This window comes from Zootoca vivipara, chromosome 11 (genome assembly GCF_965207765.1).
Source record: "Zootoca vivipara chromosome 11, rZooViv2.hap1.1, whole genome shotgun sequence".
Taxonomy (NCBI): domain Eukaryota; kingdom Metazoa; phylum Chordata; class Lepidosauria; order Squamata; family Lacertidae; genus Zootoca; species Zootoca vivipara.
Window position 1 is genome coordinate 50,650,134 of NC_142594.1, and position 17,556 is coordinate 50,667,689.

The 17,556-nt window shown below is 46.1% G+C and overlaps 1 protein-coding gene across 2 annotated transcripts in view; it reads right to left on the reverse strand.

Moving 5' to 3' along the window:
* Positions 1–17,556, reverse strand: part of OXSR1 (oxidative stress responsive kinase 1) — a 90,145-nt gene that overhangs the window by 9,169 nt on the left and 63,420 nt on the right. For both annotated transcript variants that reach the window (XM_060280927.2, XM_035128996.3), the window contains exons 6-14: positions 15,633–15,742; positions 14,287–14,388; positions 11,970–12,103; positions 11,457–11,505; positions 9,503–9,568; positions 9,227–9,349; positions 7,286–7,321; positions 5,309–5,452; positions 609–676 (exon numbers count right to left, since the gene is read on the reverse strand). In XM_060280927.2, coding sequence (XP_060136910.2) covers positions 609–676; positions 5,309–5,452; positions 7,286–7,321; positions 9,227–9,349; positions 9,503–9,568; positions 11,457–11,505; positions 11,970–12,103; positions 14,287–14,388; positions 15,633–15,742 — 832 coding nt within the window. The remainder of the gene's footprint in view (positions 1–608; positions 677–5,308; positions 5,453–7,285; positions 7,322–9,226; positions 9,350–9,502; positions 9,569–11,456; positions 11,506–11,969; positions 12,104–14,286; positions 14,389–15,632; positions 15,743–17,556) is intronic.

The window sequence follows — 17,556 nt, forward strand, 5'->3', positions numbered from 1 at the left end:
CAGAGATCCCCCTCCCATCATCAAGAGCAGCTCCTCCAATAGCAGCAATGCCAGCGGGGAGGGGGAGGAGTCCAGTGAGGAAGGAGGAAGAGGGATGCAGGGCTCCGGCAACACAGAAGAGCCCCTGCTACATATGAGGGAGGAAGAAAGAGAGGGGGGAAAGGGGGAGAAGGAAAACATGGAGCGCAGGCCCCTTTTTCCTCCGGTTCCGGAATTACGCAGGAGAAGGCGGGGAAGAAGGTTTGGCGTCCCAAGACTCTTATGCTGGAAGAAGACGAGGGGCGCGCCATTCCCGGATTCTGGCTCGGTCTAAGCAGACATGTTTCTGCACCCCCATTTCACTGTAAATAGACTGCACTAAATAAAACTGTCTAAAAACAAGAATGTGGAGCGTCGTTACTCTAGAGTAGTCGCAACAACAGCCTCTGACAGGTGTCATGGTGCCTTTGAAAGATGCCGATGAACTATAATTCCCCATCAAACCTAAAGCAGCAGCAATGGTAGTTGGGACTGATGGGAGTTGCGGTGCAACAACATATGGCGGCTGCCATCTTGGAAACCCCACCCAAAAAGCCTCTCCTTTTTGCAAGCCAAAGCAACATGCTTACCTTAACCTTAGAACGAGACTGATGGGGACTTTCATTTCCTCTTGTGCTGGGTTTGTTGCAGGAGGTGCCTTTTGGAAAAAAAGAGGAAGGGTGAACTTTTAAAAATAATAATCAATGTGTGTTTTGTGTTTTTAAAAAAACCCACACAAAAGCATTATGAGATGATCAGGCAGCAAATGTGACAATTTTGGACAGGCAGAGAGCAAACAAATGTGGTGACACCAAAATGGAACTGATTAAAAAACCTCTCTCGGGACGACTCGCTGGATGAATTTTCTTCAGTGTTTCACGACTGGCAATATCTCAAGCAATATTCCGTAAGGCGTCTCTCTCCCTGCCAAAACACAGGCCTCTTGTGCCCCAAGTCAAACTGACTACTGATCCGGTGGAGTTAATTTATGACTACTTATTATTTTGGAGTCTTATTGCAGTACATGGCTTCACTTGTTTGTTTTAATCATTTGCTCCGAAGGAACCTGTTTTTTTTTTTTTTTTAAATGTTTCTTCCTTTATTAAACCATTTTTCCACACAATGGTTTGCAGCTCTCTCGGGAACTAAAGCACAGAAAAATCCAGCACAGCATTGATCCAACCCAGAGCAAGGCAGTCTTCTTAAAAAGAAAAAGCAAAAAAAAAAAAAGCCTTTGCCTCACCAAGTAAAATAAAACCACAATGAGTAAACAATACTTTCCGCAGTGTACATACTTACTGCAGATGCTATAGTCTAATATGGATTGAGTATGTTCAGCTTCGTACTCTGGGGCAGGGGCTGACGGGTGGCTGCCCCTGTTTGCAGGGAGATGTGGGCAATTCAGATTTTCAGGCACCTGCCAAATCTATTCCTTTCAACATAGGTCTGAAGTGCTTGTCATGGCATCAGCGCCCTCTTCGCTTAACAGTTTATATAGTTCAGGGATAGAGAACAAATGGCCTTCCAGGTGTTGTTGGCTCCAACTGCCACCCAGCACAGCCAACGTTCAGGGACAAAGGGAGTCGGAACCGAGCAGCACCTCCCCATCCCTGTCCTTAAGGGGAAGAGGCTGCTGGCCAGTGCTAGGATACATGCTCTGTATGCAGGAGGCTCCAGGTGCAATATCTGGTGCCTCCAGTCTATGGATCTCAGACAGCAGCTGATAGAGAACACCTCTGCCTAAGACCCAGAAAATCACAAAATTGTAGAGTTAAAAGGGACTCCGAGGGACATCTAGTGTGAAGCACAGCCTGGGGAGACTTCCCAAGGGCCAGAGAGAGGCGATGGAGGACCACATTCGGATTCCAGGTCTAGAAGCTCCTCACTCCTGGTTCACCCTAACAAAGCTGCTCCACGCCCACCCTTGACAAGCAACTCTTGGGGTGGGAGGGGCTTATGCAATGCCCTTAAGGGTTGGGCATGATGGGTTCACACACAGACACACACACACAGACACACACAGACACACACACACCACTGATTCTCTGTGTTGGAGGGGGAACCAGACACCTATGGCACATTGTTTCCCCCTTCCTCTCCATGCCACTGTCTTCAGGGTCAGAGAGTAATAGAGCTGGAAGGGACCCCAAGGGTTTTTAAGCTGTTTTTATTATATTTTGTACATCGCCTTGGGACATATGTGGAAGGCGATTAGCAACCCATTAATTATAGTGGAGCTACAAGTTAAGAGATGGAAGGGACCCCGAGAGTCATCTAGTCCAACCCTCTGCAATGCAGGAATCTCAGCTAAAGTACCCATGACAGATGGGCATCCAACCTCTGCTTAAAAACCTGCAAGGAAGGAGAGTCCACAACCTCCCAAGGGACGACCGTTCCACTGTCAAACTGCTCTGTCAGAAAGTTATTCCTGATGTTTAGTTGGAATCTCCTTGAAGCCATGGTGTGAGTCCTACCCTCCAGAGCAGGAGAAAACAAACTTGTTCCATCCTCCATGTGACAGCCCTTACGTGCTTCTTACTTTGCCATCATAAAACATCATAAAGCATCCATATATAAAAGTTTAAAATATATACAAAAATACAGCCATGTTAAAATATATAATGATGAGGATTTTCATTGGTATCTCTTCCCGCTAAATAATGCCATTCACCACTCTAGGAAATACTATCGAGAAAAACTTAGCCACCCTTGCAGTTACTTCCGGGTTAATGTCAGACCGATAGAATCTGATATTTTCATTGTGTCGTGATGTTAGACTACCCAAAAAAGGGGTAGCATGGGTTTGCATAACTAGTTGTACAATGGACAGTTGAAAAGGACTCAAAGAACATCCGCCATGTCTATCATTTCTGAGGATGTTTAAATATTTGCCCTTGACAAAAGCTGAGGGGGAAACGTTCCGTCGGGCTAACATAAAGGCCCTGCGTTGGGCTCACGTGACAGCCCTTTAGAGATCTGAAGATGGCTACCAGATCTCCTCTCAGTCTCCTCTTTTCCAGGCTAAACATACCCAGCTCCTTCAACCGTTCCTCATAAAGCTTAGTTTGAAAGGCATGGCCAGTCAGAGCAGACAAATACGCTGGCCAAGTGGGGAAATACTTCGAGCTGGTCTAAAGCAACTTCCTATGCCTCAGGATCTCCTGGGGTGGCCCCACAACCCCTGGCCCAGCCTAGTTCCACAACAGCAGAGGCACCTACAAGCTTAAAAGTGCTCCCTTGATATACAGGAGCTATAAATGGAGCTGGGGAGTAGAAGAAAGGACGCGGGTCAGACGCAGCCCACAAATGGCCGCCTAGGTCACAATGGGGATGAGATTAAGAGATTCCCTGAAATCCTACGCTGGGGATCCACATCGCGCTCCCTTGACGTCAGTGAAGCCACAGCTGCTGTACCTTCCAGAAAAGTGGCAGAAAAGCACAACCGTGCACATTGAGGGATTGTTTCAAAGCGGAGCCCGGGGGCTCCCTCAAGCGTTTAACTGCTGGGCCTGCTCACATAGAGAACATCTGCAGACCCTGAGCCAAGCCAAGTCAGTCCTATTTAATTTCAGCCAGCTGGAATCCAGGAACATAGGGCGCCAAGGTTTGTCTCCCCAAGATTAATGGGCTGTCAGGGAGAGAACAGGAGCCCTGTGATCGCAGAGGGGTTTATATATAGCCTCCTTCCCAAAAACCCATGAAAACGTTTCTAGGAAAAACGCTGAAGCCCTCGAGTGTTGCTCTGGCCACAAATCACCGCCAAACCATTCCCAGCAGGCCTATTAGGATCATGGGGTGAGGAAGCTTCCCCCGCCCGTCCAGCCTTGCAGGCCTCACCCTGGCTGCAAGGACAGCTATTTGTTATAATACATGAGCAATCTCTGTCCGACTGCCTCCAGAGCACCCGCAAGCTGTGGGACACACTCCAGAACAGGCTGGTTTCGGCAGGAGTTCACCCTGGGTGACAAAAGCCATCTCATTGGCTGCTCCTCCGCTCTCTGCAAAAGGCAGGGCTGGCATTAAAACACTCCGGCCCCTGAAAAGCAGAGACATTGGGGTGGCGATGGTTTTTGCGGCAGAAAGGTCCCAAGGGCTCAGTCTCTCCTTTTTAAAAAATAAATAAAATAAAATATACTTTATTGAAACATTTTTAAAAGACATTACAACAAAGAACAAAGCAAACAATTTCTCCATCATCACAATATCACAGTTCAGAAATCAAACCCTTATATATAAATAAGTAAAATTCACTTCCAAACTCTAACACATCACTTAGCTTTAAATTTTCCCCATTTCTTGCGTTGTTATTCTCCTAAGACAAAAACCTATTGTATGTTTCTTTTCCTTGTCATAATTTCTCTCAATTTTCCCCGTGTCTCTCTAGGCTAAACAGATCACAAGCTCCGTTTTAATATCTTTTTTCTTAAAGTAATCCTCTACATATTCCCATTTCTTGCTAGACATTTGTTTCGACTTATTCCTAATTGCTGCAGTCATTAGGAATTAGGCAATTAGGGCTCCGTCTCTCCAAGCAGCCCTATAGGGTAGGCCAGCTGCTCTCAATCCTGTCTCACGGATTAAAAAAGGGGGGGGCGGCTAGACCACCTACTTCGCTAGTGGTTGAAGGGACATTTCGGCCAGGAACTTTGCAATTCATGGCCTCTTCGCCAGAGAAAAGGGGAGTGGGGGGGGGGAATGAATGTACTTGTTTTATAGCCAAAGCAGTCTGGGGGAGGCTGCATGGCCAGCAGCTGCTTCATCCCTTTCCCCACTGGTCTTATGGTGTGGTTTAGTGACTCAGGGGTCAACAAACCTTTTCAGCAGAGGGCCGGTCCACTGTCCCTCAGACCTTGTGGGGGGCCAGACTATATTTTTGAAAATAATAATAATGAACTCCTATGGCCCCAGAGATGCATTTTAAATAAAAGGACACATTCTACTCATGTAAAAACATGCTGATTCCCGGGCCATCTGCGGGCCAGATTTAGAAGGCGACTGGGCCAGATCCCCCCCCCCCCCCGGGCCTTAGTTTGCCTACCCATGGGTTAGAGTGCCAGAGTCGGACCTGGGAGACAAGGGTTCAAATTCTCACTTGTCCAGGGCCAGTGACCTTGGGCCAGCCACTGCCTCTCAGCCTAGCCTACCTCACAGGGTTATTGTGGGAATACACTGCGAAGGAAGAGAGCTCTGTGTGTCGCCTCGAGCTCCTTAGAGGAAAAAGTGGGATATAAATGCAAAAACAAACTGTTTCCGCTTCTGGTGGGTCTTCCCCAGAGGCTCCTGGCCTTACCTGCGCAGGTGCCTGAGAAGCTGGAGCCCCAGGGACAGCGGGAGAAGTTTGTGCGGGTGCTTGTCCTGCAGGCTGAGGTAGTTGAGGCGGCTGGGCTGGGACGTTGAGCAAAGGGCTTGTCGGCTGCTCCGCTGGTGGAAAGAGCTGCGAATCAGAAAGGACAGGAGATGGGTATGGGAGAACGAGGGTGGCCCACCTGTCAGAAATACCAACGACGAGCTGCTTGTTTGTCGACTTATTCAGGCAATTTCTTTTACCGCCTAATTACAATTGTCCCTAAGTACAAGTAACTAAGGGCATTGTGTGTGTGTGTGTGTGTGTGTAACTAACTAAGAGCCAGTGGTAGTGTAGTGGTTAGTATGTCAAGACTAAGACCTGGGAGACCAGGGTTCGAGTCCCCACTTGGCCATGAGGCTTACTGGGCCACTGCCTGTCAGCCTAGCCTACCTCTCAAGGTTGTTGTTGTGGGGACTGGATGAGGAAAACCCCGTATGCTGCCTTTGAGCTCCTTGGAGAGGAAGGTCAGGTATAAATTCAATAAATAAATAAAATTAAACACAATAACAAATAAAATTAAATAAATTCAACACAATGAAGGTAAAAACCAGCTACGAATTTGTGACCGAATGAAGCAAAGATAACTCAATTATTATTCCAAAATGCTTGACCACTGCCAGTCCATGGAACAATTGATTTAAAGTTTCTTTACGAGTCCTTGCCATTTATATTTCAACTCCTTGCCGCTTATAGCAATTCATACATTCCTAACATTTAATGCATTAGTATGCATTAGTATGTTATACTGGCCAAATCCACAGCCCTCTTGAGCTTATGCCTACAGGGCAGAAGATGCTACCATCTTCCTCGTCTCCCTTTTTCAGGAGCCTTTTCCCGTTTTTTCCCCAGAAGGGATTTCCATCCTCCCATTGGAAGGGAAAAATACATTCGCCAGCCCATTGTGCCACACTCCCCCACCCTGAGCACTTGCCGGCGGGATTAAGTGCTACAATTTATTACTGTCTTACATTCACACTCCACCTTTCCTCTGTCACGGAACCCAAGGCGATGTGGTTCATAGGCACTCACAAATCCAGGCACCTACGCCCAGACCTGCTTCAGCATCAACAAGCTGGTGGATTTCCATGAACCTTCAGAACATGCTCTGGATTTTGTTATGAACCGTAATTTAAAAATGACAATATTTTAACTGGCTTCAGCAGTTTTCGTCCCATTACTTAAAAGTTGAGATTAGTTTGCAAAAATTGCACGTTGTGTGTATCTTTGTATATAAAACTAGTCTCATTCAGCCCGTTAAGAAAACGGGCGCTAGAGGTGCGACGGGGCCGCGGCCTTCCCTCCCTTTCTGCGCTCGACCGCGTGGGGCGCCAGGAACGCAATTAAACAAAGCGCTCTCCCATTGTGTCCCGCGGCCGAGCGCAGAGAGGGAGGGAAGGCCGCGGCCCCGCCACTCCTCCCACGGGCCAGGTAGGGTTGTCAGGAGAAGGTGGCAGCGGACCAAGATGGCGGTATTGGGTTCCGGGCCGCGGCCCGCCGCCGCCCCGGAACCCAAGCCGCCATCTTGGTCCGCCGCCGCAGGGGAACGTGAGGCAGAGGGTTGAGGGGGGAAGAGAGCGTGTGTGTGTGTGTGTACGTCCCGCCTCTTCGTCCACTCCCTGTGTCCGTGGGGCACATGCGCATTAGCTCGGACACAGGGACACAGGGACTGGACGCAGAGACAAAGGGACTTTATTATATAGGATGCTGCCTAGCGATTGCTTCAAGCTAGCAACACTTATTTTATTGTCCTGAAACGCGGCCGCCCCACTTTTTAAGCCAGCAGAAGTCAGTCTGTAGGTCAGCGTTCTGTTAAGAGAACTAAAACATTACCTTAATTGTTACTATTATTTGTGAACTTGGCACTCCCCAAAACAGAAGACAGGCGGGTGCTTCAAGAGGCATGACTGGTTAATAACTCACCTCGGAATTTTGTGATGATTCTTTCACTCTGGGCGACTAAAAGAGGAAGAAACAGACAACGGCAATTAGCATGCAACGCCACCAACGGATCTCGTGCCCTTGAAACATGGTGAAAATGGCAGCTTCCGGCACGATTTCATTTTAATGTGTTTCAGGTCTAACTACGGGCAGTAATTCTTAGATCCCAGAAGACCTTTGAAACAAGAGGAGCTCAGAGGTCTTAAGCTGGTGAGGGTGTTGCAGCGGGGGTGTCAAAATGGTTTACCATTTGTTTTTAATAAATAACAGGAGTGCCTTCTGTTAGAAATGCAGGAGCAAGACTCTGTTGAGTAAGCAAAGCATTGGCAGTGGCTATGAAGACTAAAATGGCAGAGAAGCGCTCCTTCGAAGAGAGAGATTCTCCTGTCCTTAGAAAGGTGGCATGCGTCTCCCCATATGTTGCCCGAGTTCATCTTCTGGTAGCCACAGCCAGTGTGCAGAACGGTCAGGACTGATGGAAGATATGGTGCCGCAAAATCTGCAGGACCACATGCTCCTTCATCCCTGCTCTAGCTGCTTTGGAAATTTGTCTTTCAGAAATGCATAGTAGTTTTTACAGTTATAGCAAAAATTACTGATTTGGTTATACTATTAGAAATACAAAGACAGGTAATTATGAAATTATTGTTCATATTTGGACAACTTTTCTGCTGTACTTTATTGGAAGGAGAAAAATAATCATTGCCTTAATAAAAAATTAAACAATTTATTTAACTAAAACAATAACATTATAGCACATGTATCCATGTTTCTTAACTGATGTGGTTAAATGATTATTTTTTTAAACGACTGAGTTTTAGCACACATGAAAAACTTAAAACAAATCCTTATTTCCTGATGAATAGCCTTTGGACTATAATGTAACTGAAATAGAAAACTAGAATTTTACTCCAAAAGCATTTTATTTTAAAAATCTGATTTAAATTTTAAAAAATCTGGGTTTTTTTTTAAAAAAAAATCATTGATTTTTATCCACCCTGCAACCAAGTAAGAACTGCTAAGGTGGGTTAGAGTTGGTTGTACTGATGGGAATTACAGTCCAGAAATCTAGCAGGGACCAATGTGAGTAAGGGTGCCCTAAGCAAGCGCCAGGCATTTGTAGAAGCCAGGTATTGAGAGCCTAAGCTCTATCAGAACCGGGTGTTATCTGTGCAAATATTCTTCTGGAGCACTGCTGGCTCCACTTACCCACAGAGCTCCAGGAGAGTTACGCAGAAAAGAAGAGGCCGTGGGCAAGTGTGGATGCTCAAACCTTGGCTTAATAAGCCAAGATAGGCATGAGCCTTCTGACCGCAGCACTCCTTCACCCCACCACACAAATTTACTGAGAAATGCGTGACCATGGCTGCACAGATGTTACTGGCCCAAGATGAAAAAAAAGATAAAGTTCCTACCAGAGATGATTGGCAGATGAAGTTAATGGATTGTGCTGAAATGGCTAAAATGACCGGAAGAGTCAGAAATCAGGAAGACCAAAATTTTAGTAAGGAATGGGGAAATTTTATAACTTATCTTAAAGACCATTGTAAACAGTTAGAATCGTTAGTAGAATTGGAATATCACTTGTAGTTTAAGGCTGAATTCTGGACATAATGGAAGAGGCAAAGGATTTGGAGTATCATAAAGGACACGGGAGGAAATGATTAATAATTGGACCCACAAAGGGGAGGAGGGAAGTCCAGGAGATTCCTTGGAATCTTGTTTTTATTATTTATGTGTGATATAGCTCTGTAGAAATTTAAGTTGAAAAACCAAATAAATAATTTCTTCTTCTTCTTCTGAGAAACGCTCTTGCAATCCCATCAATTCGTTAACTGCACCCTTAAAACAGCTTTTGCAACAGAGACCGTCTTTCAATTCTGGGGCTAATTTTAAGAGGGAAACGGTGACTCTGGTGCCCACCCTGAGCTGTGAAATTGCCGCTTTGCCTTCCTCGCTCTCTTCATCGAGCTCATCGTCGCTCCACTCCCAGTCACCGTCTTCCGTCTTATGAAGGCGCCCGCTGGAACCAGGGACTCTCCGGACCTGTATTTCAACAAAGTCACAATTAAAGTCACTGACAGAATTTCATACAGAGAATTCTAGCATGGCCTTTCTAGTGCAACCAGGGAGCTGGTCGATGGAAAATTTAAGAAGCGCGGTGTGCAGATTCCCACTTTAAACTGTTTTAAAGAGTACCTTTTTGGCTCTTTCCGTAATGGTTGGGGCTCTCTGCAGCATTTTTTCTTGCAAAAATTCTTTATTCTGGAAAAGAAAGGGAGGGGAATCAAATGGACACTTTGCGACTCCTGTTCCTCAAAGGCCACTGTTTGGCTCAAGCATCACTGCTTATGTGTGTGCGAGAGAGAAAAGCTCTCGGGTTACTTGAAAGGGAATGAGAGGGTCTCCTTTGATACAAGTGTTGGAAAGCCAACACATTAGATTCTTCCTAAGAGTAGGCCGTGCTGCCAAACTCCTTAGAAATTATCCTGAGGTGGTTGTAGAGAGGAGAGGGCATCAAGGTTTCAACTTCACCACAAGAGTTTTCAAAATCCATACACAGCTGCCAGGAGAACGCAGGCCTACCCCTGCCTTAAAATGCCTGAGCTCATTGTGCCTTGCCTGCAGGAGCCTTTGCTCTGACATAAACCTCCTAGCTCTTCGCAAACTGTGGGAGAATTCTTGCTTCTGTATGTGAAGCAAAACCTAGTGAGGCCTGGGGCAAGGTCTTCTCTGCCCCGACACAACAATTTCCAAGGTAGCCCATTCCGCCTCACAACATTACTAGCCTTCAGGTGAAAATAGCTCCCCCATTTCTAAATTCTGCACTGCTGACTTCATACATTTTTTTATGTTGTAATGGTAATCGTTTTGATATTCCTTTTTGAGTTACTTCATTTTGAATAACATTTTGAATAAGGAGGCGGGCGGGTGTGGAGGACTCCCTGGTCCTGAATGGGGTAACTGTGCCCCTGAAGGACCAGGTGCGCAGCCTGGGAGTCATTTTGGACTCACAGCTGTCCATGGAGGCGCAGGTCAATTCTGTGTCCAGGGCAGCTGTTTATCAGCTCCATCTGGTACGCAGGCTGAGACCCTACCTGCCCACGGACTGTCTCGCCAGAGTGGTGCATGCTCTAGTTATCTCTCGCTTGGGCTACTGCAATGCGCTCTACGTGGGGCTACCTTTGAAGCTGACCCGGAAACTACAACTAACCCAGAATGTGGCAGCTAGACTGGTGACTGGGAGCGGCCGCCGTGACCACATAACACCGGTCCTGAAAGACCTACATTGGCTCCCAGTACGTTTCCGAGCACAATTCAAAGTGTTGGTGTTGACCTTTAAAGCCCTAAATGCCTCGGTCCAGTATACCTGAAGGAGCGTCTCCACCCCCATCGTTCTGCCCGGACACTGAGATCCAGCGCCGAGGGTCTTCTGGCAGTTCCCTCGCTACGAGAAGCCAAGTTACAGGGAACCAGGCAGAGGGCCTTCTCGGTAGTGGCACCCACCCTGTGGAATACCCTCCCACCAGAGGTCAAAGAGAACAACAATAACCAGACCTTTAGAAGGCATCTCAAGGCAGCCCTGTTTAGGGAAGCTTTTAATGTTTGATTTCTGTTTTTTAATGTTTTGTTGGAAGCCGCCCAGAGTGGCTGGGGGAACCCGGCCAGATGGGTGGGGTATAAATAATAAATTATTATTATTATTATTATTATTATTATTATTATTATTACTACTACTACTACTGTAAATTGCCTTGAGTGGTAAGTCTCAATCAAAGGCAAAAGAAACTCAGCCGGATTTGCCAACAGATTCTAGCTAATAATCAAGGCATTCTGACTTTTGCACCAGGAAAGGCCTAATGCAGAAGTCTTCAACATTTCAGACTTATCTTAAACATTTGTTTGGGGTCCCATTTATCTCTCCCCCCCCCCTTTTATTTTTATGGTGCTACTGCTGCTGGTGTGACCCACTTTAGATCAGGCCACAACTCAGCAGTGAGTCCCGGAAATTCCACTGGTGAATAAAACCTGGGAGGAATCTCTGCTGCAATGAGCTCTTATTACCTGCACACCAGTAAACTGCCCCTCCCTTCAAATATATTATTTATTGATTATTTGTTCATTTATTTAAAAGGTCAGGCTAAGTTCCTACCTTTGCTTTCTGGAAAAATTTGTGCCTTAGAAGTTCAGCAGCTGTTGGTCTATTAAAAAAAAGAAAAGAAAAGGCAGGTGTCATTAGAAGACGTCGCAAGAGTTGCTTTTTCTTGCTATGCCAAAACAAGATTGTAGGAATCTTTAAAGAGCTGGGCGCCATCTTTGATAGAAGAGACGAAAGGTGAGAACTTGGATTATGGCAGAGACTGCTGTTTCCTGCCAATGTGTACATCTTAGTTCAGATGTTGACAATATTAACAGAAGCTCCTAAGATCTGGACTCAGTGAGCTTTGCTAAGGGGACGGATATGTAACTGGTACCCACTGACCATCAACAAGTCTGCAGTGGCTGAATTAAAAGTAAGAAGAAAATGTGCATTAAAAATTAGAAGTAGTGTAGAAAAATTGCTTTTCTGCATTCTTTGCATTACTCTGTCTCCTACTCTCACAAGAAGCTTTCATCAAGCAAGGCTGGTTCACAATGGGTGGAAACAAGACGGTTTGCCGTGCACCTTTTCTCGGGGTCCTTTTGCAAGCACAGTGAAATCATCTTCCTAAAAGACTTTCCATACTTCTTCAGCATCTCCTTATCCTGCACACCTGTCTCCAGCGAGGGCGGATCGTTCTGTAGCGTCAACATTAAGACCTGAAACAATTGCACCCGTTAGAAGCATCAAGACAAACCTCAAGTTCATTAAGCAGGCTCTGTCACTTTGAAAAAGACGCCATGGCCTCTTTGAGCAAAAGGAAGGTGGCAAGTAGCCTATAGCCCTCAGCAGACAAACAAGGTAAGCAAAAGGTTGTGGATGAACAATAGGTACATTAAAAAAAAAAGACTTGCTGGATTCTGCTAGGGTGATGTCTAGTTCAGCATCCCAATTCCCAAACCACTGGGAGGTTATTCTGGAAAATCTCCAGGGAGGCTTGAAAGCAACTGCCCTCCTCAACTCCAGCATCTGACTCTGAACATTGGAGTGAGCAGCAGGAATGACTTCCTTAATTTATAATTTAGCACCCAGCACGTCTATCCGGTAGTTCCCAGCTCAAAATGCCCGGCAACTTAAAAATAAGCTGCAATTAGATGAACACGTTTGGGATTAAAGCTCCCCTCCCCCTGCTTTTTTAATAGAAATTTTGCTTTTGGAAAGAAAAGAAAAAGACACAGGAAAAAACACCACACAACGTGTTAAGGATGGGGAAAATGGGGAAAACCAGCTCAGCCAGGTGAAACCACAACATCAGACATCAGTGATGGAATTAGGGGGTGATCCTGTTAATGTTACTGTAGTTCACTTTGTTTTGTTTTCCTAGTTTGGTCGAAAGCCTCAGTTGGTCGAGGGTTTGAGGACTACTGCAAGCTTTTGGGGTAAAAGCTAGGTCACCTGCTTTTAAATTGTTTGATTTTATAGTTTTCTCTTAGTTGTGAATTGGGCTGTATCGTTCCTCAATCTCGCTGCTTTAAGGGTTTCCTGAAGGTCAAAAAGCAGCATACAAATTGAAATATTAATGATTGCATTAATTATTGAGGCAAGAATTCTAGATGCAGCCTAGGAGGGACCATTTGGAGATGTTGGATAAAAGAAGGAAGGTTTCAAGAAAAGGAAAGAGGGAGGGGTTGCAGAAGAGTCTAAAAGGGAATCCAATGAGAAATCAAGGGCTTGGCATGGGGAGTAGATTCAGAAGAGTTGAGCTGCTGAGTGTCTCAAAAGCAAGTGCTCAGAAGAGAAGATCAGCAGCAGGCAGGCAATTTTTTCAGGAATCTGACCCACCATCACAAATCTGCTCAATGAGGGACCCCAGATTAGTTTCTGGGAAGCCTCGGGGTTTTCTGTTGGTAAACCACAGTTTCAACGTATGTATGCAGGGAAGCCTATTGTCTTTGTCCATGGAGTTTTCTTGGAGTGGCTTGCCAGTTCCTTCTCCAGGTGGATCACATTTAGTCAAAACTCTCCACTATGACCTGTCCATCTTGGGTGGCCCTGCATGGCATAGCTCATAGCTTCTCTGAGTTATTCAAGCCCCTTCGCCATGACAAGGCATTGATCCATGAAGGGGAAATTAAAAGACGCCTGCTTCTTGGGAGAAAAGCAATGACAAACCTAGACAGCATCTTAAAAAGCAGAGACATCACCTTCCCTACAAAGGTCCGTATAGTTAAAGCTATGGTTTTCCCAGTAGTGATGTATGGAAGTGAGAGCTGGACCATAAAGAAGGCTGATCGCCGAAGAATTGATGCTTTTGAATTATGGTGCTGGAGGAGACTCTTGAGAGTCCCATGGACTGCAAGAAGATCAAACCTATCCATTCTTAAGGAAATCAGCCCTGGGTGCTCACTGGAAGGACAGATCGTGAAGCTGAGGCTCCAATACTTTGGCCACCTCATAAGAGAAGAGAAGACTCCTTGGAAAAGACCCTGATGTTGGAAAAGATGGAGGGCACTAGGAGAAGGGGACGACAGAGGACGAGATGGTTGGACAGTGTTCTCGAAGCTACGAACATGAGTTTGACCAAACTGCGGGAGGCAGTGCAAGACAGGAGTGCCTGGCGTGCTATGGTCCATGGGGTCACGAAGAGTCGGACACGACTAAACAACAACATGCAGGGAAGCTCGCTCTGCATTCTGATAATACAGTTTTGCTTCGTCCTTGCCAACTTCCTTCCTCATTGACAAAACCCAGACTTCCGAATCTCTCCCCGCTGCCATCCCTGCAGGTTATCGCTTACTTCCAGAAGCAGCACATTCCAGGATACTGTTGGGGCGGGGGGGGGGAGCACAGGTGATTCCTAGGAACCAACACAGTTATCTGAACTAGTCGATCAGTGACTCACCTTCATGGGTGGGTATTTGTGGTAAGGAGCTGCCCCTGTCGCGAACTCGATTGCCGTGATTCCAAAACTCCAGATGTCTGCCTTGAAATCATAACCTCTCACCTAGAAAGTGAACAAGGCATTTCTTTTCAGTTAACCTACGTAGGCCTCCAGGCTTTTCCTGCATTCTTGGTCACAAAACTGATCCAACTCCAAGCTAATGGTAGATTGGAATCATACCTAGAAGCTCTGCTCTGCTCACTATCATCAAGCAGAGATAATCCATATCCCAATAAATCCATTTCCTTTCTGGCAATGTGTTATTGCCAGGCATCTAATCCAGAACACTGAGTTTCTCTCCCAACGACAGAGAAAAGTATTCTCTATACTTCAAGAGTTTTGGCCAAACGGGAGGAATTAACTGTCCCTGGACCCGTCGGAATACTGACATCTTTGCAAATGCCATAGGAGTGTGTTGCTCCACTAACTCAGCATTGCTCTGGAAGGAAAAGGTCATTTCGTCCACTAAAAGAGTGGTGGCTTCATATTGTACTATGCAGCTGGAACGGGCGGGGGCGATCCCCAAATATAGGGAAATGATCCCAGATTCTTCTGAAGAAATATTAATGCAGAACCTTCAATGAACTTCGTATAATAAAATAAATAAATAAATACAATTACTTTATTATTTATACCCCGCCCATCTGGGTGGGTTTCCCCAGCCACTCTGGGTGGCTTCCAACAAAACATTAAAATACAATAATTCATCAGATAATAAAAACTTCCCTAAACAGGGCTGCCTTCAGATGTCTTCTAAAAGTTGGGTAGTTGTAAATTTCTTTGACATCCGATGGGTGTTCCACAGAGCTGGCGCCACTACCGAGAAGGCCCTCTGCCTGGTTCCCTGTAACTTGGCCTCTCACAACGAGGGAACCGCCAGAAGGCCCTCGGCACTGGATCTCAGCGTCCGGGCAGAGCGATGGAGGTGGAGACGCTCCTTCAGGTATACAGGACTGAGGCTGTTTAGGGCTTTAAAGGTCAGCACCAACACTTTGAATTGTGCTTGGAAACGTATCGTATGCGTTTAATCATCTTTATTTCCTTTATTCTCCCGGCCACCGCTAGCTAGCAAGACCAGTGGTCAGGGATGATGGGAATTGTAGTCCAAAAGCATTTGGAGACCCAACTTTGGGAAACACTGATCTAGTTCAACCCCCTGCAATGCAGGAACATACAGTTGCCCCATATGGGGACCGAACCTGCAGCCTTGGTGTTTCCAGCACCATGCTCCAGCTAACTGAGCTCTCCACTTGTCTGCCAAAAGTCCTTACAGTAAGCAGAAGTTGCTTTTCCCTTTTCTTCCCTACCTGCTCCATGACTTCAGGTGCCATCCAGCAAGGGGTGCCCACGAAGGTTTTCCTCACTTTGTTGCGGGTGATGTCGCCGCCAGTGGCTAAAAAAGCACTCACACCGAAATCTGAAATGTTGAAAAAGAATAAAGTTTTACGGGGGCATTTCTGAATGGCACACGGCACCCCCTGACCATTTGCACTGTGTGCTTCCCAGCCGTCGCTCCGCTTAATCTGCGAATGGGGCGGAAGAAAATCACAAGTGCTGAGAAGTTTCCCAGTTGTTAAGTTTGTCAAGCCAAGTGTGACTGGGCTAGGGAACAAATTCATGTCTTTGCTTTAGCCGCATAGTACTGCTATCTGCTCTCAGGTAATACTCTGGTCTGAAGTGAAACACGGCGACTTGCACACCTATGATAAAGACGTAGGAAGCCAAAACAAACAAACAAACAAACCACCTCTTTCAATGCCTGGACACCCAGCTAAAGAAGTACCATAGAATGAATCAGCCACCAACAGATTTAGGAGACAGAAAGGATGCGCTTTCATGAATTTTAAGGTGGCCAAGATTTGTGATTCAAGCAAGCATTTTAAAACGTATCAGATGCTAAGGCAGGCACCCCCAAACTGCGGCCCCTCCAGCTGTTTTGGCCTACAACTCCCATGATCCCTAGCTAACAGGACCAGTGGTCGGGGAAGATGGGAATTGTAGTCCAAAACATCTGGAGGGCCGAAGTTTAGGGGTGCCTGTGCTAAGGACATAAGAACCACCCTTACTGGATCAGGCCATGCAAATCATTATTAGCTGCAAGAAAGAACACAAGAGTGGCAAATCATTAAACTGTGTGTAGGTCAGTGTGAGATGGAGGGAAACCCACCATTTGTGAGTTTAGGAGAATTCAAGCTTTGTCAACAAAGGTTTTGTTTTTAAAAAGAAAAAGAAAAAGTTTCCATACTTTGTTATTCTGGAGACAGGATTGGAAATATACTGACAATGTCTGAATGAATTATCAAGAGCTGAAGGGCTTGCTGTAAATGCTTTCCAGTGGGCAGGTGTTGGATTTCAGCACCCAGCACAGCTACTTGCCTCACCCAATGAACAATTAGAATGCAAGTATGCCAGATCATTCCCTCAGATTCTGATAAGTTGCCGAGTGAAATCTCCTTCACTGGAGGTGTTTAAGCAGAGGTTGGATGGTCACCTGTCATGGATGCTTTAGTTGAGATTCCTGCATTTCAGGGGGTTGGACTAGATGACCCCCGGGGTCCCATTCCAATGCTACAATCCCATGTGTGCTGCTGCTTTGTTGTTGTTTAGTCGTTTAGTCGTGTACGACTCTTCGTGACCCCATGGACCGCAGCAGGCCAGGCACTCCTGTCTTCCACTGCCTCACGCAATTTGGTCAAACTCATATGCTGCTGCTTATGTAACTAAAATAGTGTGTAACTAAAATAGTGTAATGAGAACTGGCCGCACTCAGCGGCCACAGTATGATGATTGAATGGTTGGGGTGAGGGGGGCAGAAATCAGAACCGTAGCAGCTGGAATCTTGACCAGGGAGCACTTCTCACTCCAACATTTTGTTTCAGCCCCATCTCATGATTCCAAAATCCCTATCAGAAGCAGTAGGGGAAAAGTTTGCCAGCTTGCATGTTTGCAGAGGTGGCAAAAATTCAAAGCTTTTACTCAATGAAAGGATGATGTTAAAACTTAGTTTGGGGGCACAAAGTGGCAACAGCCCTAGCAATAATGCCAGGACCCTGCAGACCCCACCCCTTAATGTCACCCCAGAAACCCCACATCCTCCCGTCACAAGATTTTTGCACTGTTGCTCCTCCAATTACGCACAGATTTATGAAGCTTCTATCGTTTCTAAGAACAAAGAGAGGGGGAGGAGTCAGATATCTTGTTCCGAGACAAATGTGCCTTGCATGGAATGCA